This window comes from Dufourea novaeangliae, unplaced genomic scaffold (assembly GCF_001272555.1).
Source record: "Dufourea novaeangliae isolate 0120121106 unplaced genomic scaffold, ASM127255v1 scaffold8, whole genome shotgun sequence".
Lineage (NCBI taxonomy): Eukaryota > Metazoa > Arthropoda > Insecta > Hymenoptera > Halictidae > Dufourea > Dufourea novaeangliae.
Window position 1 is genome coordinate 3,004,892 of NW_015373923.1, and position 24,557 is coordinate 3,029,448.

The 24,557-nt window shown below is 47.7% G+C and overlaps 2 protein-coding genes across 2 annotated transcripts in view; one reads left to right on the forward strand and one right to left on the reverse strand.

Moving 5' to 3' along the window:
• Positions 1 to 8,538, reverse strand: part of LOC107194870 (T-box transcription factor TBX20-like) — a 45,394-nt gene extending 36,856 nt beyond the window's left edge. The window contains exons 1-2 of the mRNA XM_015584577.1: positions 8,310 to 8,538; positions 339 to 726 (exon numbers count right to left, since the gene is read on the reverse strand). Of these exons, the coding sequence (XP_015440063.1) occupies positions 339 to 726; positions 8,310 to 8,493 (572 nt within the window). The 5' untranslated portion in view covers positions 8,494 to 8,538. The remainder of the gene's footprint in view (positions 1 to 338; positions 727 to 8,309) is intronic.
• A 5,114-nt stretch (positions 8,539 to 13,652) lies between these two features.
• The window catches only part of LOC107194965 (transcription factor GAGA-like), a 45,765-nt gene continuing 34,860 nt past the window's right edge, over positions 13,653 to 24,557 (forward strand). The window contains exon 1 of the mRNA XM_015584684.1: positions 13,653 to 13,762. Coding sequence (XP_015440170.1) covers positions 13,742 to 13,762 — 21 coding nt within the window. The 5' untranslated portion in view covers positions 13,653 to 13,741. The remainder of the gene's footprint in view (positions 13,763 to 24,557) is intronic.

Below are 24,557 nucleotides of genomic sequence, written 5' to 3' on the forward strand. Positions count from 1 at the left end.
TTCTTTCTAAATCTTCTAGTTTTTAATATACGTACACAAGAGTCTAAAAATGATATTCAGTTCGTATTTTTAAAAGAGTGTAAAGTCCATCACATAAGGGAATTAATGCAATCTTCATCAATCCTATATAAGAGGCTTGTCTTAAATCCATTCGGTAGTTCGAATGTATTCATTATTTCTTGCTCAATTCTTACCGAACGGTTTCAAAGTTACAAGATTTTCGCACCTTTGAATTCCTCTGCTTTGAGGTTTGAAAAGTGACTTAATACACTCTGGTTCTGGGGTCCAGATATAGGTCCACCGCATGATAAATGGTGGCAAAGAAGAGACACGCTTACCTGCCCGTTTTCGTGATGATCATCTCGGTGCCAAGATCGTTGAACTTGTCCCACAATTCCTTCGTCTCGAGATGACACTCAACGTCCCGTAGCTCGTCCGAGTTGCAACTGGTCCGCAACCGATGTTTCCGCTCGTGATCACCGTGACCGTCCTGGCACTTTCTCGTCGAGGACACGCTCAGATCGTCCGGCGTGTTGTGAATCGGTCCGTCGTCGACGCTGCTGCACTCCTCGACGTCCACGTCGACCTCCTCGTCCTCTTCGTTGACGGACTTCTCCGTTCCTTCGCTCTCGCCCTCGCAGTTTTCCACCTCGTCGTCCGCCAGGAGGGCTTCCTCCGTCACGACGGTCGCGGTCGCGACTATATTCACCGGTGACGTCCTCATCCCTGTAACGATGACGATACTTCCACGTTAGTAAGTACATATTTACAATTGGGAGCTGCTGAGTTGCCCAGCTTCGACAAACTGAACGGTACAGTGGCAAATAGGGCATAGTGGCAAATGGGGCATAGTGGCAAATGGGGCATAGTGGCAAATGGGGCATACTGGCAAATAGGGCACAGTAGTAAGTGGTGTACTGTTGAATTGTCCAGTTCCGACAAAGTGAACGGCACAGTCGCAAATGGGGAACTGTGGCAAATGGGGTACAGTGATTGCAATACGAGTAGCAACGTTATTCCCACTACTAGGGGAGTCCCCGATGGAACCAATCAAAAGAGAGTAAACAGAAGCTAAGCAGAGGCTCAGCTCCGGGCAAAAAAAAAAAATTTATGAGGGGCTGAAAATCTTTCCGCGTTGCCACGAATATTCCGAAGTTGACTCAAGTTCGTTCCACTTATCGAGACATTACTGTATTTCGCCGACCAATGGTTAGCCCTGCAAGATACTACGTCAGTACCACGTGTGATTACTGTTATCGCTCTATCTCACTTGATGTGTTCTTTGTCACCAGGGAATTTAACTGGAGGGCTTGTCAGAATAACCGTAGGGACGATCGAGTCGAATGAAACTGAAACGCGTGAAATATCAAAGTGACACGCACAATATTTCCTCACGATTCATTTCTTCCAAAATCTCGAAACGACTACGTGTTATTCCCTTATGAAAAATAACGAAAATAACGTATTTTTATCGACCCCGTTTACCATTAAGCGTGTCGATTTAAACGAGAGCCCTGAGATGTTCCCGAACGATACGCGTGGCCGAGTGTGTTTGTGTGTGTCGGGAGGGGCGGGCAGATTTCAAGAAAGCCAATCCACCGCGCCAGTGTACACAATGTTAATTGCACCGGTCACGATACCGATCTGTTAATTTGTACTATTCCGCGCGAACAATGCGTCTTCCGGCCCTCGTATCTCAAATTGGATCCGCAAGTGATACACCCTGCCCCCGTGCATTTACGTACGTACAGTACACACACGCGCGCGCACACTCTGTTACACACGGGTGACACGGATATACAGGTTGGAAGAAAAAAAAAAAAATTACTTCGTCCCTCGCGACTAGTATATCAGACCGAACGATGCGTGCTCGAGTGTTTCGTAACCCCTTCTAGCTTTTGGTCGTTCGCAAACAAATAGCGAGTTTTCAACCAATTCCTCGAAATAAGCTCGAAACGATCGTCAGATGAATTTTCATACATATTACGAGAACCACTCAGAACTAATTCCAAGGATTTGTGCAAGTGGAATCGATCTACAGTGATCCCTCGATGAATGCAACACGAGCAACTGCGTTGTTCCCACCACTGGGGGTGTCCCCCTGTGGAACCAATCAGAACAAATGAAACAGAAGATAAGCAGAGGATCAGCTTCGGACAAGAAACAAATTTATGAATACGTCGCACTCGTCGAGACATTACTGTATCGACTATCGGTCGTGCACAGGAGCAGGCAGCCTCAAGACAGTAAACGTTTCACAAATGCAAGGATATATGCCGCACAAAACGTTGTCATCCGCCATCGAACCGTACGACGCGTTTTCATGTGGCCGTTACACGCTGTGGAAGCGTTCCCGCCGGGATGACGTTCGGTTGCGCGTGCTCAAACCGGTTTTTGTCGTCAAATTTCGTCGACAACGCGTTTTTCACAGCGGACAGGCGCCCGAGCAATTACACTTTCACCCGATATGTGTGTGTGTGTGTGTGTGTTTGTATCGCCTCTAACGTTCTCAAAAGCACCTTTGCTCTCCCCGTGTCGCGACGCGCATCACTTCTGCCTCGTTTTCCTCGTTCCACCCGAATCTGTATACACAAATATTTGATATAGCTTCTTCCCTGCAACCGGTTTTCATAATCGATCCACGCGCACACGCATTCGACCATTTTTTTAAACCTTTCTTTTTCTTTCGTTCCTTTTTTTCTCCAAAAACATCGTACAAAAAAAAGATGGTACAATGTGTGTATTGTGCACAGGGGACGATCGGTGCAATTATAGTCGGTCCGACGGTCGTCGAAAACCCGGGTAAAAGAAGAAAGGAGAGAGAAAGCGAAAGAGAATTTTGGCGAGGCGTTGAGCGCGAAAACTTGCTCGGAACAAGAGAGGTGTGTACAACGAGGACGCGTTAAAAAGGAAGGTAAGTGCGCACGGCGGATCGCGTGCAGTTCTCTCGGTCGTTGCGTGCGCTCCCGTCCATCTGCGTGCACGCTGCGTGTACGTACGCACTCACGGCAGCCCGCGAACTCATTGTCAGACGGGCACTTGTCGTAACACGCACGTATGTACGTACGTGAGCGGTCTTCACATTCGTCCAGGCAGGTACGCATCGGCGGATGTCATTTCTTTGACCAATACAGAAAATCCTCGATGAGTGTTCAATGCCTCCTCGGCACTGAACATGAAACATTTCGGAAACTAATGACTAGACTGCGGATTTTTATGCAAAATCAAAGTTGTTGAAATAAATTGTAAATACAGGAACAATTGTAGAAATTTATTTTCCCTCTTAAGTATCTTATTGGATTCAGAGTAAAATAGAAAACTCGTTGGATCGGATGGAAGTTTTGTTTTTTATTGTATTTTACAGAGCCGTATAGGCTATAAATGCAGAAAATCCGCAGTCTACTGATGGGGCTCTGTGAAATACAATAAAAGACAAATCTTTCATCAAATGCAATGAGGTATCTATTTTATGCATAACCCAACATGATATTTAAAAGGAAGAAATTCATACTTTGGCCCTTGTCTTTATCAATCACTTTACAAGATGTTATTTTGTATAAAAATCTGCAGTCTACTAATGACCATATATGGCTGAAAGGAATATCATTAGCTTCACAATTCCAAGGTCTGTCACTGTGCTGAACCTCGTTAAAAAGTCAGCGTTACACCTGCTAACCTTGTCAGTGTCGCGGAGCCTTCGAACACTCATCGAAGATTAACTGTAACGTTCTCCAGTTTCCATCGATGACCCAAAATGAATCGTTTCGACTTTCGAGAAAGACCGAAGTGGACCTGGTTCTCTCGCGAAACGCACGGCGGGTAACAGCACGCGAAACGTCAGGCGGTCGACTAATATCGAGGGAAAGACCGGCGTTAAAATTAACACCTCAACCCCCCGTATATATGCGTGTTGCGTGCGCCTCGATCGACCTCGGCGTTCTTTCACGAACATTACATATCTCGCCGCCGTGCCGTTCGCGGTTTTCATCTCGAATTTCTGTTTCCCCTCCGTCCTCGAGCCCGCTAACGAATACATCGTACTCCACGTTCATTCTTATTTTATTTATTTTATTTATTTATTTAGTTATTTAACAGATATAAACCCATTATACATACATAACATTTAATGAAGATAAGATTAGAAACAATTAGATCAATGTATTATACAGTATGAAATTAGTAGCGATAGGAAATTTTTACTAAAATATTAACTAAGATTAAACAGTTCTTAGTGCTCTTTCTAGGGATGCCTTAAAGCATTCAATAGAACCACTGAAAGAGTCAAACAGATCCGTGAATTTATTGGCTGATTTCAGGATTCGATAAATTGGATCACCTGAACCATTTTAACACTACACCTACCGACGACAAACGCATATTTGCTTCGATCGCTGGATAAACGTGGAAAACTTTTGAAAATTTAGAAATTGCCTAATTTCTTCACTCTCATATATTAATAAAAGATGCAAAAGATCTGAGAAAATGTATTGTCATAACATTTTAGTCGTCGTTGTAAGAGTGTATTGACCAGTCATTTTGACTGGTTTGGTAGTTCTAGTGTTAACCGGGTGACGATTCTGCACCGTAAGGATGAATTCTTTCCTTACGGAAAAGCCAGTTTTCGCTCTGGGCTCCGTCGCGCGCAAATCACCAGCCGTAAATGGATATATGTATTATATATGTACGTTCATATGTCCGAAAAACGAACGCAATAAGAACCTGCTGTCGCGCACCACACACTCGATGTGTGTGCCGTGTGTACCTTAATAACGTTCTATAACGACACGCGACCCGTTTGCGACCGCAAGCCCTATATTGTTGTCCTCTTATTTACGTGCTCGTTGAACGATGAGTCGCCAATATTTGCGTATCGTTCGACGGGTGATCGCGGTTTTCTGAACGGATTTCTGAGAACTGGATGGACATTTCGTCGACGTGTAGAATTACGAAGAAAAGGGAAACACATGAGAGAAGATTTCAAGAATTTACGGACTGTCTTTTATAGTCGACGAACACATCCTGGCGATTATATGTCGTGAACAACTAAACGCACGAATCGTTTGAAACAAATGCCCCCGAGTACTGAATTTTTTTTTCCTCGAATCCAAATAATTTTGTAGATACAGATTCTTAATACGACGATGTATCGTTGTATCGATGTTTCATCCATGAGTATCGGAATATCGAAACAACTGCACAAAACTGTTCCCATTCATTTGAGTGTACTACATTTTCTCAAGTGCAGACAATTCTATATCAGGTAGCGATAATGGGAATTAACAATTCACCCCACACTGATGTCATCGACAATCGACATTCGACACCATGTTACAGCCATTTATTTAGGCCTTTTTTTTGGTACAGATTACAGATAATTTATCGGAGTTAAAGGTATCGATAATCGATACTTCGCTTCTGATATTTCAGCCGTATCGATATTTTGACCACCGATATGTATCTATACAAAATATCGGTACAATTGACATGTATCGCCCATCACTACCCCCGAGCAAAGGATTTAAGTACAAAGACGTTATTGAAGCAAGATAATAGCTACCCCCAGGGGGCCATTCTGTTCAGTCTCTGAATCAGATGCACCTCAGTACCTCTACCGCCGTACGCATGATTCCAACCGACGATCATCTATACGGAAACTTAAAAACTAATAAGTCGTCAAACTAATTTAGATTCTCTGATCTGTAGAGTTCCCGTTAAATTATATCGTTCAGCTAAAAGGAACAGACCGGCAGAGACGAACCATGTCGTCTCACCGGAAGCTTCCGGGGGCATCGGAAAGGAAGGAGTTGGGAACTTTTGTCACAGTCTGCCCTCCATGAGGTGGTCCCATGTTCCATGATCTTAAGGCACGAAGAAATATGACCGAGCTACTGACGTCAGCTTCCTTTTGCCACGACCGACAGCCGACCACCCAGAATCCTGTCACCACCCGGCCGTTCGAAGGACGTTGGCTCGAAAGGATCGACGGAACGAGCCGAGTAACGATCGCGTTACACCAATTGACTTAACGCGCGCTCCCCATTTTTTTCGTTCTCGCCGAGAAAACCGCGAACGGGATCACGGAACCGGCAATTATAACGAGCTCTCCGCAACAACGGGTTCAACCGTGGTTTCGATCATCGAAATTCTATGTTATGTACGTACACGGCACGTTTCGACATATATCGTTGCTGCCACAATGTCGAGTTCTCTATTGTCGAAGGGGCCTGGCACGCACAATGCAATTTCACGTAACCGACATCTCTTATTGCTAGGTTTAACACCGTTTTCACTTCGAACTTTTGCTTATATCGATGCCAGATGCAAAGGTTTTTCTTGTCATTATCCGGTAGCATATCATGATAGGTATGTGTAGGTAACTGCGCGTGTTCGCGAGACAATGATCACAAGTGACGGCGATAGCAGAGATCCTATGAATCTAATTGCGGTTGGCTGTTTAATGTTTCCTACCTCGCCCACTCTCTCTGTCTCTCTCCTTCTCCCTTTCCCCCACCCCCTCCCTCTAGACACAGTAAAACTTGTTCTTGGGAACGATTAAGAATCTCTAGATTGCCACGGGTGCTGTAATGGCGTCGTTAAGTGCGCTAATGTGATTACCGGCTGAAAGCGGCGAACGGCCGGCCGGTTCAAGACAAAAACAGGAGCAATTTACGTTCCCTCCTAGGAAAATTGCCCCCGTCCGCGAAACTCGCCTTTTTTTCATCGGCCCTTCCCCCGCTTCGATATCGGTGCGTCGACCCAGTTCGTCCAGTTTTGCACAAGGGTATACAGACTCCTCTCGATTATTGTCCCGAAGTCGAGTCCGTGCCGGGACAATAATCGGGTAGGGAAAAATGCCTGAGACCCTCGTAAATTCTTTTTTTTTCCCGAACCTCGCGCAACAAAATATACGCTTGACAGGGTCCATGTCCTCCGTGATGGGATAACGCTCGACAATAATCGTGTAGAACAAGCCAGACAATAGTCGAGAGGAGCCTGTATACCGATCGGTAACGGTCGCGATTTTTCGTGGGAACTTTTCGTCTTCCTTCCCGTTCGAGGACCCGCCGAAATTGCACCAAACGTGAAAGTAGCCGTGCGTGAACGAACGGCGCTCGAGTGATCGAGTCTCCTCTGGCCATCGGCGAGAGCTCAAAGATAGGCCCCCCGGGATCCGTTAATTTCGGTGCGAACAGGTAAAATTTACGCGTGATCCGTTGGCAACAATTAGTCGCCTCTTATTTTCTGCTCCGCCGGTGCTCCCGTTTCAGACGCTAATTATCATCCGAGCCTCCCCCTCCCCTCATACACCCCCGGGCGAGCGTGCCTCTTTTGACTTCGCCGGTTCGAATTCTATTTTTATTCCCCCGATGAATCGGCGAGATACTAATCGAACGGATATGAGGCAGGCACGGGGCCGAATCTATTGAATTTGGAACGAAAAAGTGTCCCTTCCCGGTGAAACGAGAAAGTATCGAAGAGTAGACGATTAGTAGAGAACAAGCCTGTCAGCGAAGCGATCATTTCGGACACGTACTCAAGCTTGTTCGGATGAGACTAAGTTCAGGAAAACGACGACTGCAATATTATTTCGAACAAACTGTGGACGTCTACGGTGAACCGAGTCCGCGACCGGCAACGCGCACCGTCGCATCGCTTCGCGTCGCGTTGGACACGAAGCGTTAACGCGTGAGAGTACGAAAGAAACTCGAAATCGACGATTTTCTAGAACACCTACCACCCAGAAGTTGCGTTCCTATAGCTCGAGCACGGGCAGTTTTTTAATTGTAAGTGCGACGAAGCCGACGGTAGACAGACGAATCCGATAATCTCGCAAATATATGTGTATATATTACACATTGCGAATACATATCGAGCGTGTAAAATTGTCGCCGGTTGCGTTCGCGATCGTATCGTGTTTCGTCGTAGGATGAGAAAAACGACTGGCAAATACAAGGTGTAACATTAAGAACGATGCGGGTTGACGTGTCTCTCCCGTTCCCTACAAGGGGACACGGATCCGATCTTTATCGCGGGCGTTCTTCTCGCTTGTCCCTGGATACTTGTCGACACCTAATCGGCGCAGAGAAACGAACGCCTCTATCAAGAATTTTAATGGACGAAAAAAACGGGGCAAAGTTTCCGGTTTCGCGCGACTCTCCGTGTCCTATATCGACGGTTACGATTAGTTCGTGCGGTGAACGTCAAGGGGGAGCATCCGGAGTCGTTATCGAATGACCGGTTCGCGTGACAAAAAAAAAATAAAAAGAACCGAGAGAAAAAAGCGAGGGAAAAAAAAAAAGTAAACTCACGATGATCGAGAGCAGAGTTGACGACGAATCCTCTGCCAGTTGGACATTCCAAGTTGGTATTAGCGGTAGCGGCGGTGTTGCCGATGCCCTGCAGGTGGTAATGCCCGAAGGACGGACCCCTGGGCGCCATGATGGCCGCGATGCTGAAGTCTGTCGCTTTTCCCCTTTCCCCCTTTGTAGGCATCCCTTCTCGCGCGACGACACCTTGATTATGAATTTTCCGAACCTGCTTCTCTCTCTCTCTCTCTCTCTCTCTCTCTCTCTCTCTCTCTCTCTCCTTCTCTTTTTATGTCTCCTTCTGCCTTCTTCTTCTTCTTTCTGTCTACGTGAATGACTTCCGACCCTCGAGGTAACGTGTCTGGTTTATTTCTCGCTTGTTGCCGCGATCACTCGGTTCTCATTCGAAGCAATATACATACGATGCAACAACACCACCGTCACTCGCGAGCAAACGCGTCGCGATTTGTTCGTTCCCGTGACCCGTGTTTCGCCAGCGAAACGCCGATGCCGTCGACGATACGGCGATAGTCCGCGAAAGCAACGCACCTCCACTTCCCATCTACTGGTTACTTCGAGAAACGGTCGAGATCGCGAATCTCGAACGGCGTTCACGATAATGTCTCGAAACTGACGACAGACCCGGGAGGAATCGATTCGTCTATTCACGAGAATCGAACGTTCGACCGCGAACCAGGGTACGGTATTATCGTCTCTCGTTCGAAGAGAACGGTGTGATCGTGAAAAACGTTCGAACGTTGTTGCTGCTGTTGCTGCTGCCAGAAGATGCGACTCGAAAGAGAATATGGTACGACTAAAATCGTCGCGGCGCAGAACGAACGCGTCTGCGCTGCTCGACTTCCCGGACTCCACTGGGCTGCCGCTCCTCCTCCCACGCGCACCGTTCGCCCCACCAAGTTTTAACGAGGGTAACGGCAACACGGCGCTCGGGTTCTGGCCGGCGACCGGCGGACCGCTCACGTAGCGCCGATAACGCGACGCCACCGAACCGATTCGTTGCGACGCGTACACGACAGAGACGGAGAGTGCGCGCGCCCCTCTTGGGCGTTACCTTTTTCGGCCTCCTCTCGAGAGTCCGACGAGGCGGTCGCCGGGAACTCGGGGGACCGAACACCGGTTACGCGACGGACGACACGAACCCCAGGAAACCAACTGAACTACGATACGTAGGAACGTGCGACAAGGGCGGCGCCTGGTTCTCTCTCAAACCACCGACACGACCACCGCCGACTCCGCTACCTTCGACCATCGCCGACGATACCACCACCACCACTACTGCTACCGTCGTTGCCGCCGCCGCCACCTCCACCACCATCATCGCCATATCCAACACCGATACCGGGAGGTATCTCGAAGCGGCGTGGCCGCGCAACGACGAAAGAGAGATCGATCGACCCCTCGCGCACCGGATGCCCGGCGTTCGTACCTATCTGCGTATGTACCACGACTCTACGCGCATTGGCGTAGAACATCGTCTCGTCGAATTCGCGAAAGGCACGATCAAAATCCTCGTTCCACGATCCTTTGCTCGACTGTAATTTCTGAACGCCCAGTAGTCGTCTATGGATGTTTGCTCGATTGTTGACGAGAATAATCACGTGACGCGTTATAAAACCGAGAACGAGCGACGTAAGTATATTTAATCATATAGTAACGTTTGCACCGATGGGCGCTATAGATTTCAATAATTTCCCGCAACGGGGTAATTATCGAACGAGACGGATATAATTCGTAGGTGATTTGGTATGAAATTCCATCGTTCGTAACCGTTTACGCAAGGATATTACTGTCGTAACCGTTGTTGCGAGCAGCAACTTCGCTCGGAATCGGATTCAATGTTCCACCGGATTACGCCACTGCCTTTGGCGCAAACGTCGCGATATACGTATCCACACCGGCTGCTAATAGAGGCGTATTCCGTGTTGGGTCGACTTTCCAGGTGGAACCTCGTATCTCGATCACTCTCGTGTCGGAATTACAATACATATTCGAGCCTCGACGATTCGAGGTTCATCGAGACGCAACGCTGCTGCGAAGAACTTATTGGACTACGCGAAGTCTTCGACTGGACCGTTTGAAAATTATTCGACTTGAACCCGATCGTATTACGTGTCTACGCTGGTTACGGTCCAACGATGGAAAAAACACGCAAAAAGATAACCAATGGAAAAAAACGTCGACCAGATAACGGTAACGAAGCAGAAAAGCAGAAATCGCGATTAAAAAAAAACCGTTGCCCTGGTATCTATATAACGCGTTCGGTCCCGATCGATCATCACGTCACAGAATTCCGGCTGACGACTCGAAGAGCACCACCCCGATGGTGTAGCGCGTGTTATAATCGTGGATGAACCCCGCTTCACCGCATTGGTTGTATCTTTTTCGAGAGCACCAGACGGGGAGGGGGGAGATTTACGGCGTGTGTTTAGGCACTTAGCCGGTCTACGTAGACCCCCTTTATTATACTAATTTCTCGGGCATGTCAAAATACCTATCGTGTACCGGCCTCCTGAATTCTATTCGACACGCTGGGTGCCCCCGTAGTCGACCGCATAAAAGGATCCCATCCCGTATAAAATATGAAGACCCGTCTCTTCTTCCACCTCTTCTCTCTCCTTCTTCAGGTAGCTGAAAGAACGTGGCTCGTACTTGACAGAGAGAGAGAGAGATAGAGATAGAAGAGTCTTTCGAACCGCAGGAACGAACGAGCTGTCCCGGGGACCCCCCGTTTGCTTTGGCATTCGAATGTTTTTAAGGCGGTTGCGGATGCTCCGAGGTGTCACCGTCGCCTTTCAAATTCGTCACCCATGGTGAAGCTCGCCATTTAACGGGCTACAACTGCATCCACTTAACTAACTTTCTTGTAGTACCGCGGCAACCTCCCACGGGTCGAGGTTTCGACCGAATCGAGCCGGAGTTGTATACCTGCGCGGCGGCGGTTAACCATGGACCGTACGACGGCCGTTGTCCTCGTTCTGTCTCATTTACGAAGGGGGCGCGGCATCGGTTTTATTCAACGATAACACGGTCAACGAGATCGTCACGCACATACACACACACGTAGAGCAAAAATCTGAATTCCCATCGTGAACGTCGAATCGTTTGCCTCTTTCATGGGGAGAATGGGAAAAGGCGATGAAACGAAAGACAACACTGGAAACGGAAGGAAAACGGAAAAAGAAACGTGAAGAGGGGAAATGGTAAAAGAGGGGGAAAAAGGGGGGAGAAGGTGGGACTGAACGAACGAAATGGTTGCGGGGACGCGACGATAGAGCTGCGACGCGGACGGTACAGTGCCACGGAGAGCTATACGAAAGTCATTCATCATCGGACGAGAAGAGGAGGCCTGCGCGAGCTGGCATCGCCAGCCGGTAGTGGTTAACCATTGGAGGAGGAAGGTGGAACGGTAGAGGTGGCAGGCCACCCACGCCGTACGCACGAATTCGGTGGCCGCGGGTTGATTCTTCGGCCAAATGCACCGATTATACGGTGGGTATCGTTTCCTTTTTTTTTTCTTCCGGGTTGCACAGACTCTCGGAACCTAGACAAAGTTTCGCCCGGGTTGGTGATGAACGTAGTATGTATGTACCGTGTCGGTGCTCGAAAAACGACTTCCGAGGAGTTATCTCTCAAGCTTTCGAGGCCCGATTGGCCGCATCGATAACGTTACCGAAAGACAAGATGTTCCTCTCGAGATCGAGGCTGTTTGGCCACCGTCGCGCCGCTGTTGTACAGAACATTGTACATAGTAGCCGGGGTAGACGGAGTATAAACGAAAATCTTTCATGGCACGAGCGCTTCTTCATCTCCCTTCTCGAGTGGCCAACCACTTTGGAGAGGGTAAACGCGCTACCGCCTCCTCTCTGTCTCCTCTCTGGGTGTTCCTAATAATAACAACGAAATTACCGTTCGTGGCGGCGATAACGAGGAGACGATGTCGAGGGAGAAGACCAGACGAGTAGTAAACACGCCGAGCGAAAAGGAACAGAGGACTCTGAGTATGTATGGGGCCTCGGCGGGCGCATCTTTGTGAAAGGACATCGGGTTGCCAGCTACTCGAGAAAACCCCCTCCTCGGTCGAGAGCTCGGTTGCCCGTCGAGAGCGTCGCGTCGCGGCGCCAGCCTTTCGTGGTCTCTCGAGAATGGTACAAGTCGAATACTTTCGGCGTGGAAAACGTAAACTGTCTGCGTCGCGAACGTATCGTACACACACGAATTTCCCTAGTTTTTATGAAAGTTTTTCCCCACTTAGGAGGGTGGTGGGGGGAGAATAAGCCGTCGCGACGTACACTCGGAACGTGCATCTGCCGGCGCGAAGGATAAAACTACGCGATAACGTTCGGCCAGCCGAAAGCGAACGGGCGAGGCAACGAGCGACGATTATTCAAATTAAAACAGATACGAATCGCCGAAAACCCTCTAGGCGTGTGTATAGGAAGGATTTCTTGCTTACGCGAGAGAGAACGCGCGTCGCAAGTTCCGATCGCGCGCGCGCGCGCGCCTGCGAGCTCAAGCAAAAGCGTACATAATGCGGCCACATGCCGCGCGCGACACATTCCTCCTCCGCGTTCTTTTTCCTTTTCCTTCTTCTCCGCAGCGCGCATCAACGAGATTACAATGCGTGGGCACGAAAGTAGCGAGACGAGGGAAAAAGATGAAGCGGGAGAAAAAAAAAAGAGAAAGGTGAAAAAAGAACGGCAGGGAAGATGACTGGGGAAGAGCGAAGGAACGCGTTTTACAGGCGAACCTGGAGGAGTCGGTATATGTATGCACTCCATGAATAAGCCATGCCCCCTTTTGCCGGTGAAAAAAAAAGCATCGATCCTCGGGGAATTTTTTTCATCGGCATGAGAGATTTAACCGATCCCCGATACTGGAAGCGTTTCAACTCGAGCGATTGCCCGCGAAATCAATTTCGTTGAAGGATCGCCCGTTACGAAGGGTACGTGTACATATACCTGTGTGTGTGCGTGGGCAGGAATTAACCAATGACAGATCGAAGCCAATTATCGAACAGCAGTTCAGTCGATGGACGAATTTGCATCGTGGGCGCTGCGAGCGACAGTCTGTGACGAGGAGGGCCGAGCGCGACCCATCGTACCGTGCGAGTAAATTTGCTGATGGTAACGGAACTTCCGAAATGTTCAGGAACGACCGACGATGATTGTGTTGCCTCGTGTGTGTGTGTGTGTGTGCCTATGGAACAAAAATTTAACGGATACACTACGATCCACGCCGTGAACAAAACTGATTGTCGAAACAAAACCGAAGAACAGATACCAAAAGGAGTCTTTTGAACGCGATATGTCTGCGGAATGTCGAAAGAGGTTAGGTCACTCGTACGCGATAATGATCGCGTGAACACGATCGGCACGCGACCAGCACGTCGACACGAGAATACATATGGAGCAAATATGCATGGAATGCGTGGAAATGTAAGTAAATGGTTAAGTATGCGTGTTGTGATCGAAAACGGGCGGGAAATCGCGAGACGGACGATCTGAGTACGATCTCGAAACACGATCAACACACACATGCATCTTTGGGTTCGAGCGTGTTTGTTTATTCGACTTCTCGACGTTTCACGCGAATCGTTTCGCGACTGAATCGATAAATCTCGGACGTCTCGACGGAACGCGATATCCTTGAGTGCCGTATAATTTAACAACGTACTAAACTCTTTATTACCCGACAGTTTGTTATCCGCTCAAGGAATATCTCCACGGCGAGGCTATTCGATCCGTCGAGACGACAAACTTCTTCGCCGCGTTTTCCATTCGCGGGTTCATCGCCGACGCTACATTTCGAGTGGATTTCCGTTGAATTGGAAGACATAATACTGTACGTGTCCGATCGCGTCACACCCGCAGCCGTACAACAACGTTCCGTTTACATACTTGGCTCGACGATCAGGTAAGGCATACAATGAGATTAAAGGTTTCTACAATGTTTACCTATTTAGTGGGAAGGGGGAAAGGTACTTTATACACGTGAAGCGCGATAATTTCGTGATTCGACGATACTGCGCAGCCATTTCCCTCTCGATATCCGTAGGCATATAATACCTATGTAGACCGTGCGTTCTGAACATCTCCCATAATTAGGTTATGTCAAAAATAGAGTTAGTTGCTATCAGAGTTGGGCAGAATTTTATTCGAATAATACACAGTGAAAAGCCAAATGCGCGGTCCAGGTAATATACGTCCATGCTCGATACACAAGAAATAACGTTTCAGACAGTTCTCACCTTACGAAACCCATTCCCGCCTTCCCATTTACATTCCCGAATTCCAACGTCCGGGGCTCGCGACACCAGGGCAATTTCGGTAATTGTGTGTGATTTCATTTCGCCGTGCGCACGCCTCGAATCGTCCGGTCGCGACAGGAGGAGAGGATCCTCGTAAAACACACGCTCGCCACGAAGACCGAGTTAATAAAACGCGGAATCGCGAGAGACGTGTCGCTGCGGATTCACGAAACGGACACGGATATTAATATCGGGACGACTGTTAATTACGCGGTAGGCCACGACGGCCGGATATAATGAAGTCAGCATTTTACGGCCGCTACCGGTAGTAAGTTGTAACCAATGGAAAGAGAGAACACACGGGGAACACCCTGAGCGCTGATGGTGTCTAGGAAATATCAAAGTTGTAAATTTCGTAGCGGTACCGTGGTCGGCGGGGAGGAGGAGGTGGGGGGGGGGCGTCCTTCGAGAGATAAAAATCTCTGGTCCGAAGATACTGGTTCATTTTCACGGTGTGTATTTTGGTGGCTTTACGGAAAGGTCGTTTAACGAGATGCACACCCAGGTCTCTCTCTCGCCTTGTCCCTTTTTACACCAAGAGAGATCATCGATGGATTATAAAGAGGGATAAATTGTCCGGTCTGCGGAGCCGCGAGAAGCCACCCAGGGGGGCCGCCGTTGACCCCCGCGTGTTTCATCGTCGACGAAATCTTTTGTGCCACGGGTTGGTCGACCGGTTGGTACATGGGGAAAGAGAGAGGTCAGCGATCGGAGCTGAATCGTGAAATCTCGTCGAATCGACGAATAGCTTTTCACCGAAAACCATGGTAGTAGCGCGACGACGATGACGTTGTCGAGAGCTTTGGAAAGTCAAGGATGGAATTCCAGGAGGACCGGGGCCACGGCGTTACAACGTGTTTCACACTTCGGGTTACACGCCCACGCCTACCTCCTTCCCTCTCCCTTCCCCAAACAAATATATAATGCGACATTAGAATAACAAATACCGGTTGAAGCATCCACGCCTCAAGAGCCGCGGGGTGCCATGGGCCCGTAGCCGCTACGCACCAACATAAATACTAATACGCGCATAAATAAATGTATATCTTTAGAAGCGATTCGCTCACGGGAGGCCCTCCAGGGAATCGGGGAAAAATCTGCGGATTTTTTGGTCGATAAAAACCCTCGACGGAGCCCGAATGTGATCAGAAAGGGCTGCTTATACAATGTATACACAGGCCTTAAGCAACCGAAGGGGCCGTGACGGGGTTAAGGGGGCGGGGGAGTTGAGCGCCATTAATCGAAGGAAAAACCTCGATCCGGTAGATAATATTCGAAACGCGGTCATACATTTTACGATAACGAGATTCGTCGTAAAAAAAAAAATATACATATATATTTTCACGCGAAAAAGAGTGACATCGAATCGGGCCGGGGAAGTTATCCTTATTCTTTGTTCGCGGCGGGAGGATTAGCGGCGGAGAAAAACGAAGGCGGGGTCTCGCCAGGCACTTTTTTCCACGGTTTTTCACCCCTCGCCCTACCGATGCCCCGCGGGTTGTACTTACACGATACCGAATGGTCGCTTCGGGACCCTAATCGAAATTAGTTTTTTAATTGGGGAGACTTATTTAGCCATTAGGATCGCGGGGGAACGAAAAGAAAAACGAAGAGAAGAGGGAGGAGACGTACGCGAGAAGGGAGAATCCTCTCGACGAGCTAATCGTTCCTGTCTTTTTCTCTCGCTGGTTTTTCGGTGACCCAGTTAATTTCCGTCAAACGTTGGTCGCGATTAAAGGACCGAGGAGAAAACAAACGTCAACTGGGCAAAATGTTTACGTATTACATATTCACAATTTCGCCGAGTCGAGGCATGCGGTGGAAAATCAGACTAAACGTGCCCTTCGAGGGCAGGCAAATAAAAGGATGTCCCCCCCTTTTTTTTGTGTTAAATCTGATAACTGAAATTAGCAGCCACACCTATCAGCCTTAGTTGATTTATCGTACTGACATCTGGTGTGTGGTACTACCGATCTAGAATAAGGTATAACAAAGGTTAAAAGTTATTCTAACGAGCAAAAGTGGCAAAGACAAGGACGTCTCCGAAGAGACCACGGGAGTTAAGGTGAATGGTGGCCAAAGAAATAGGGGGGGAGGGCGTCTGAGTGGAGGGAGAAGGGGTTAATGAGGAGGTTGAAGGGAGTACCGGCGTAATTCGCGCTCAAATATTGCTTCAAGAAGTTATGGAGAGAGAGGGAGATAGAGAGTAGCTGTTTCTGGGGTAATTTCATAATTAGCGGGAGGGAAGGTGGGCAAAAAGCCGAAACGGCTGCGAGTTCCATTAAGCCGCGAAAGAAGCGATACGGTGAGCCTGGAAAGGGCCTATTGCGCCGAAACTAATAACGGAATTCCTTTTCCTCCCCCTCCCTGGGCCCTCCCCATCGAAAAAATTATAAACGCGCTCGTTACCCGCGATCTGCAGCGACCAAAACCAAGGGGAATCACTTACAGTCTCGGCTTCGAACGAGAAAGATGAATTACGATCCAATAACTTTTCGTTTTTCTTCAACGATTCCATTAGGAGACGGAAGAAAACTGCGATTTCTTCAGGGGTGTGTAGGGCGAACTTCATCGAATTCCATCGAGGATTAAGCGACCCCCGATTCGGAAGAAAGAAACAATTTGTGGTGGATACGTAGACGTGTAATAACTATTTACATTGCACATTCGGTTGAAGGGCTGTGAAATATTCGAAGACGGTACAGACTCCTCTCGATTATCGTCCTGAACTCGGGTCCGCGCGAGGACAATAATCTTGTAGGGAGAAATGCTTCAAACCCTCGTAAATTCGTATTTTGCCTGAGCCTCGGCAACAAAGTTTGCACTTGACAGGTTCCACAGCCCCTTCCCCCCTTGTAGTAACAACGCCTGGACAATAATCGTGTAGAACAAGCAAGACAATAATCGACAGGTATCTGTAGTAAGCTTTATGTCACCATTCTGCCTTCGTCGGACAGTCATTCCTCTTAATTCTGATTCCCAGGCAGCAAAACCTTCTTTATCGTACCATGTCTCGTTAGAAGAAGACCAGGTTGGTGCCCTTACAGCAACTATCTTTTTCTAATTTTGGGCACCGTCTGTCTATGGAAGACACTGAAACCGCACGGTCCAGGTATTATATGTCTGTGGTCGATAGCACAGTGCGATGAGATAATTTTGTTAAAGAGTACAACAAACACACAATCGAGTTCTTTGTCCTCTATATTCCACGAGTAGAGAACCCTCTCTCTCTCTCTCTCTCTCTCTCTCTCTCTCTCTCTCTCTCTCTGCGTGGCTTTTCCGTAAATTTCTCGCGCTCGATAGAAGAAGACGGGAGAAATTTACTTTGCGAATCTTCACCCCTCCGCGGAACCGTCTCGTAAATCTGTGTAAGGTCAGTGGAATGGGTTCAATGGTGGAAAGGTCGGGAGGTGAGGCGCGGAACGGAGTCACCCTCTTTCGAGATTGCTCTCTTCGAGCGGGACAGCTCGGTCGATAAAACAATTGCCGGGGGGATAATCGGCATTATTTACGCCGGATTCGCCGGCAGATAGGCGAGGGTAGCAGCTGGGGGTTCGCGGGGACTCTCCCACCTCCCCACCCCTTCCCGTCGAATCGGGTGGGAAGAGGGTTGCGTGTCGTATCACGGTCCGGGAATACATACTCTCTCTCCCTCGATCTCTCTTGGTGGAGAAGCAGCGGTGTACCCGACGAGAGAGGGTAGTTAGAAAAGAGAGGTCCGAAGAGAGAAGATTCCCCGGCAGTTATAAGCCCTGGGGTGATCTCGTGCAGCGGCTTCGTCGGCTTACAGCTTATCCTAGTGATCCGCCCTCGCCGTTAAACTGCTCCCAATTAGATACGTCACTGGATTTCGATGTCAACTGGGCTGTATAAACTGGCGATTTCTCCCTCGGGACCGTCGTGGCCGACCCGTCCTGCCTACTCCGCCGGCGTGTGGACTAACCTACCCGCAAAAATGGAGCTCTAACAAACAAGAAGAGAAGATAGAATATTTCTCTATTTCTGCAGTCGTGAATGATTAACGATTCGAACAGATCTCCTTCATTTCATCGTGTTAATAAGTCCGAATTGTATACCCACATCGATCAGATCCAATGGACGCGCGATCGACGAACGGAAGAGGGAAAGATCCGTGACAAATTGGACGGGCAGCGAGAATTACCGATAATTTTAGCAATCGAGGCGACGCTAGAGGCGGGCACCGAATCGAGGACAGTTGACGCAACAAAGGATATGCCGTGCTGCCGGGGGGAGAACGACTTTAGAAAAGAAAATTACTTCCTAAGTAGACGTGTGTCCCATTTGTAGAAAATTATTGCGGCGAACGTAATCGTATAACGTTGTTACAGAATCGGGTCAATTTCGGTGACAAGCCATTACAAGAGGCACGCGAGACCGCACCGGTGGCCCCAGACCTGCACGACGTCGCTAATGCTTCTGCTGGCTGTTGGTAGCTACTTTGCACCGATTAGCTTGACGCTCGTTTTTCGACGAATACGAAAAGCGTTTTGCGGTTCGATTGTTTCCTTGGCTACCGGTTTTCGAACGAATCCTCGAGCATCCATTGTGTTGGAAGACGCGAAGGCACCGAACACGTGGGGTAGACAGAGAATGTCCACGCCGACCAAATGTTGTCCGCAACCCGTCATTTCGCCGCCGACACCGCCACCGCTGCGTCACGAGCATAACCACCAACGTAATCGTCGCTGATCAAAGATGGCCGACACAATGGCCGGAGTAATTCCCGCAGGCGTTATCGTTTCGTCTCTCCTCGGAACGCTTAGGCTAACTCGAAGCGGGGATATCGTTTCTTCCGCATAAACGTTAACACGCGATTCCATTGGCGTGTCGGTAGGTAGGTATATTAAAGCTCGAGATTCGCTTTTGTATCCTCCGCGTCTTCTTTGTCGGGGGATAAACGTATCCTTTTCAGCTGCCCTACGTGAGCCGATTCCCTACTTTTCGGTATACGTTTGTCTTTCGTAAATCGACTGCTAAAACGCTATCAAGTACTATTCTATTCGGAACAGTGTTTTTTGGAGAGGGGGGGGGCTGTCGTTTTTCTTTTGGAAACATTCATCGCGTTCTGATGCACGCGAAACTCACCGAAACTATTTACTGGCCGAAATTTCTATAATGTCACCATGCTTTTTTTTTTTTATGAATCTCGTAATTCTTCCATAGGTACCAGATAATAAATATAAGATTTATTTTAGGAAACGAACAAAAATATAATTGAACAGAAAGCAAAGTACGAAGTTTCTATAAAGTCACTCGCTTTTTACATTGGTAAAGTTGAAATTAATAATCTTTTTTTCATTATTTCTATATTAATACTTAGTGTAAGCTCTATTTTTTTGAATGAAAATACAGAAAACAGATACGATGGAGCAATGAAATTTGTGATATTTAGAAAGTATCTATGAAAATGAAGACTGTAGAAATTTTGGCTAGCCTATTCCCAAAGTTCCACCAATTTTATTACTCCATCCTATCTGTTTCCGTATTTCCATTAAAAGTAATGGAGGTTACATTGAGTATTACACTGACGAGCAAACTCTGCTTCCACTATAGGAAAAAGCGGCGTAGAAGAAAAGTCTTCTACCACTTGGTAAATTTATTCCAGGTACCGAAATAAATGTTAAATCGAATGTTAATTTGGCATAAATTTCAGTAATTCCAAATACCAAATGGTAGGAGTCCCTTCTCCTACGTCAACCGTTTCCCCTAGCGGAAGCCGAGTTTGCACGTCAGTGTACAAAACATCAAGATGTTACACACTCGCGTCGATCGGGGCCGCCACGAGAGTCCTTTTTGCGTGAACGGGGGGTGCATGCGTAATAAGGTAGCCGCGCCATTTTTCCCGCTCCCCTCTTCTCTTTTTTTTTATCATCCACGTCCCGTACTATACCACTAGGCCGAGTTTCGTCTTCGGAAATCCCTCCTACGACACCCTGGATACCCACCCATTTCACTCGACAGGCCGCAGAGAAAGGCAGTGTATGTGTGTTGTTCGTCGTATTCGACCCCGACTGCCTCCTGTACATCCGGTGGCGACGAGAATCCTTCGCAAACACACGCAACACAGCCGATAGAGGGGTTGTCGCAACTGTTTAGCCCGAGAGACACCGAGCAAACAGTCGATTGATCGCCGATGCAAATTAGATACGGAATTCGCGTGACACGGATCAACGCATGTAACGGAGAGCTCGAGAAGAGAGACAGACTGATTGACCCTGCCTTCTGTCAAGGATGAAAGAGGAAAAAAAGAAAATCAAAGTCTTCTCGGGCTGTCGTACTATTCAAAAGGGACTGGAAAAGATAGACCTGACGCACACGCGTTACGAAGGTGACACGCCGCGTTACAAAAGACGATGGCCAGCTCGATTTTCCATCGCAACGGGCCCATTCTTTCTGCGGGAACATTGTGCGCGTCCAACGGGCGCCCAAATGGATCACCGAAGTGGACGCCTCGATCCCCCCCCCCCCCCCCCCATCATTCACCCCTTGTTTGGATAGAACGTATTATACACCACACCGTGCGGCGAAGAGAATCCTCGAGCAAACAGAGAAAAGCAAACCGGGCGAAGCTGTCAAGGGATGTCACGCCGTTCACAAAGTCAGGATGATCCATCCTCCTCTATCTTCCTCTCACCGCGTGCTATTTTCGTTTTTCTTTTTTTTTCTTTTTTCTAATTATCGTTCCATCGGACAAGAATCGGAGTGGTTCGTCGGCTCTTGTTTTGGCTGACGGAATCGCAAGGAATAAAAGGGGCCGGCCGGTAAACGTAAAAGGGAAGCCAGTAACAATTTCGAGACTTTTACTGCCGGGTAGTTTTCCTGATGACAGGAAACATTACTTACACGTGCATGCGGCTGGGGCTGATGGTTGCGCCGCCACTTCCGGGCGTCCCTTCGAATCGTGAAATTAAGGTCCGACGTTGGAGTTCGCGACGCGTAAGACGTAGTTGTGTATCGTATCGGAGGATGGTGGAAAATTGGACGGAATACCTATTCCTTGTTGCCGGCACATTTACGCGTTCCGTCGACAAGAATTCTAATTTCACGACGGCGACTTTGAAGGGCACGGTTTCGACGGGGAATAACTCCCTTCCGGCGTGCAATAGGTTGTATAGGTTTTTCCTGCTGGGGAAAAAAGTGAAGTTGGCGAAGGGCCTGCTACCATTTAGTTTTGGGAGTTACTGAAATTTATACCGATTTAACATTTGTTTCAGTATCTGAAATAAATTTACAAAGTGGTAGGAGGCTCTTATTTCCACTAGTGGTTCCCTAGTTCCCGGCTTCTTTGTTTTCTACTGATTTGTAAAAATGCAAATATTAATGTAATTCATTTTCATAATCATATCGAAGATGTGATTTCTTAATATTACGAATTACGATCACAGTGACCAAAATCACTGAAGGAAAAAAAAACGATCACGGTCGTGAATGATGTTAAATCACGACTGTCATCGTGATTTTGCGATCACTGTGATAAATCGCTGTTAATGATTTTGCACACCATTTAGAGAGTGTCGACGAGTTATGATTTTTTGAAAACCGAGAATACCGTTGGGAGAATCTCATTAACGCATAAACGTACATATAGGTTTCTCGCAGAAACGGGCAAATTTATTATGTAGATGAAGAGTTTCGAATAACGGATACAAGATTAAACAAAGAAGTACTTCGCCATTTTTTATTCATTACACGTGGGAAATTCCAAGTTTGATGATGAGACAATACTTCTTCTCGAATGTGTAGACACAAAGGCAATTATGATTTAATCGGATTAACTGTTTAATGGTCAGTATGACGCTCTTACATATTACATACTGCTTTTCGCTATCCGTATGCATTGTTTCAATCGAATTATGTGCCAAACTCTGGGGTTTCCCGAAACACGAAACATTGCCGACGTTCGAGGATTGTGCCGCCATCTAGAGGCGCGTTTCCGAACCACGATGACCGTTCGAGGGATGAAACACATTTTTTTGCTCGTATAGTTTCTTCCTGTCCACGTACATTAAAGTATAATTTTGGTTTTTCATGTGAGACTGAACAAAATTAGAACAGAAGAGGAAGGTTTACCACGAAACGGTGTGCATATAATTAAATAAAATTCTATACACATCTAGTCTTCGAGATAACAACAGAATCTCCAAAGTGGATCAACGAAAGGAAGAATAAAAATAAGCATCGCGAAGGAGTTTTTTCAGGAAGTTCGATCTAACACGACCATTGAACAATATTCCACGATATCTCCTCGAGACTTCTTGCCTTCTTCGCCCTCACAAGGACCCCCTATGGCCAGTTCGTTGCACGTCAAAAAAAAAAAAAGAAAAGAACAAACCCAATACGTCACTGACGCGCTCTGTTCGCGGTTGATTCTGATGGATCCTGGGATTCGATGGGAACAAAAGAATGTTGGTTTAGCATGGGAGGGCGTGTTTGTTATTTTGATGAGGTATAATGGGATGGATCTTGGGTGTTGATGCATAGCGCGTAGCAGGGTGCCGAGAGAGTCCAGAATCCCGTGGATCCAAATGGAGATCGGGTACCGGGGGCCCCGTGGGCCCTCTTCGAGACCCCTGTAGACAGGGGCCGCAACACGTCCATCACGTGTCACGGTTATGTATTTAGACATATCTCACTGCTATCTACTATATCGTTCCTCCTTCTCGCTCTCACACTCTTTCTCCTTCCTCCTTCGTCCACCTTCCTCAATCTCTCTCCTTCGTTCGGTTCTGACCTTTCCTTTACCATTTTTCTTCTCCCTTATACGATCCTCGTATTCGTCTTCACTTGCTACCACCTTATCGTTACGTCGCCCCTCTACCCCCTTTATTTTCCTCGTAATCGAGAGAGACCGCCACAAAAATATTACCTTGCCCGTAAGTGATTCCGGAGCCTATGAACGCGCATTCCTCGAGGTCGTAAAACGAATACGATCGGTCGCGCTGCCGGACCGTGAAGAAATTTGAAAAGAATCTTCTTCTGAACATTTGTATATATACACATATTGTATATATATATATATATATATATATATTTCTTTTTTTCGCCTGTATATATCACACCCTCCTACGAACGCCAATTTTTTTTTAATTTTATTTCCTCTCCAGAACCACGGGATAAATCTTCACCGAACCGAACTCCTCATCGGGATCAGCGATCACGAACGCACATCGTTCCACCGTATTTCAGCATTAATTTCTTAGATGGTGATGCATCGCTCGTGTCATGCTTCCTGCGTATACCACCGTCGCGAAGACTCATCATCCCCCGTTCGTGCCCTGTCGTGTCCCCCACCCCCTTCCTCGACCTGTCTGTCTTCTCCTCTCGTTCGATTCGCTCTTTAACCGTCCTTCTCTTATTCGGAATACAACGACTATACACACACTCGGCCCTCCTGGACAGCCACGCTCGTTAATATTGCCTGTCGCGTGTAGCCGGTAGTCTCGCGCTTGCTATCCACGGCTGTTCAGGTAGTTCTCTGCCGATTGAATTTTTTATTGGCTTAACGCAGAAGCCCGTCCCTTCCCCGTAACCGGTATGCCAATTCGTTCCGTTGCTTCTGCAACGGTTTTCTGACAGGATTTCATCGTTTCGGGGGCGTTCTCCACCCGTTCGTCGGCCTCTGACGTCGCGGAAAGAATGGAGGAAATATTTTCACACCACCGACCGACACGATATTGCTCTATTTTTTTTTTTTTTTTTTTTTTTTTTTTTTTCTTTCGGGATAAATGAAAACGCATCTTTTATCGTACGGACATCGTTGATATCGGGCGATATCATTTTTTTATCGCAGATAGAACGTAAGAAAAATAAATATTGAACGCTTAACGGAAGTTCGACGAACGCATACTCCTCCGAGGAACGCCCTGATAATCGGTTGTGCACAAGTTTCGGGAAAATTGCCA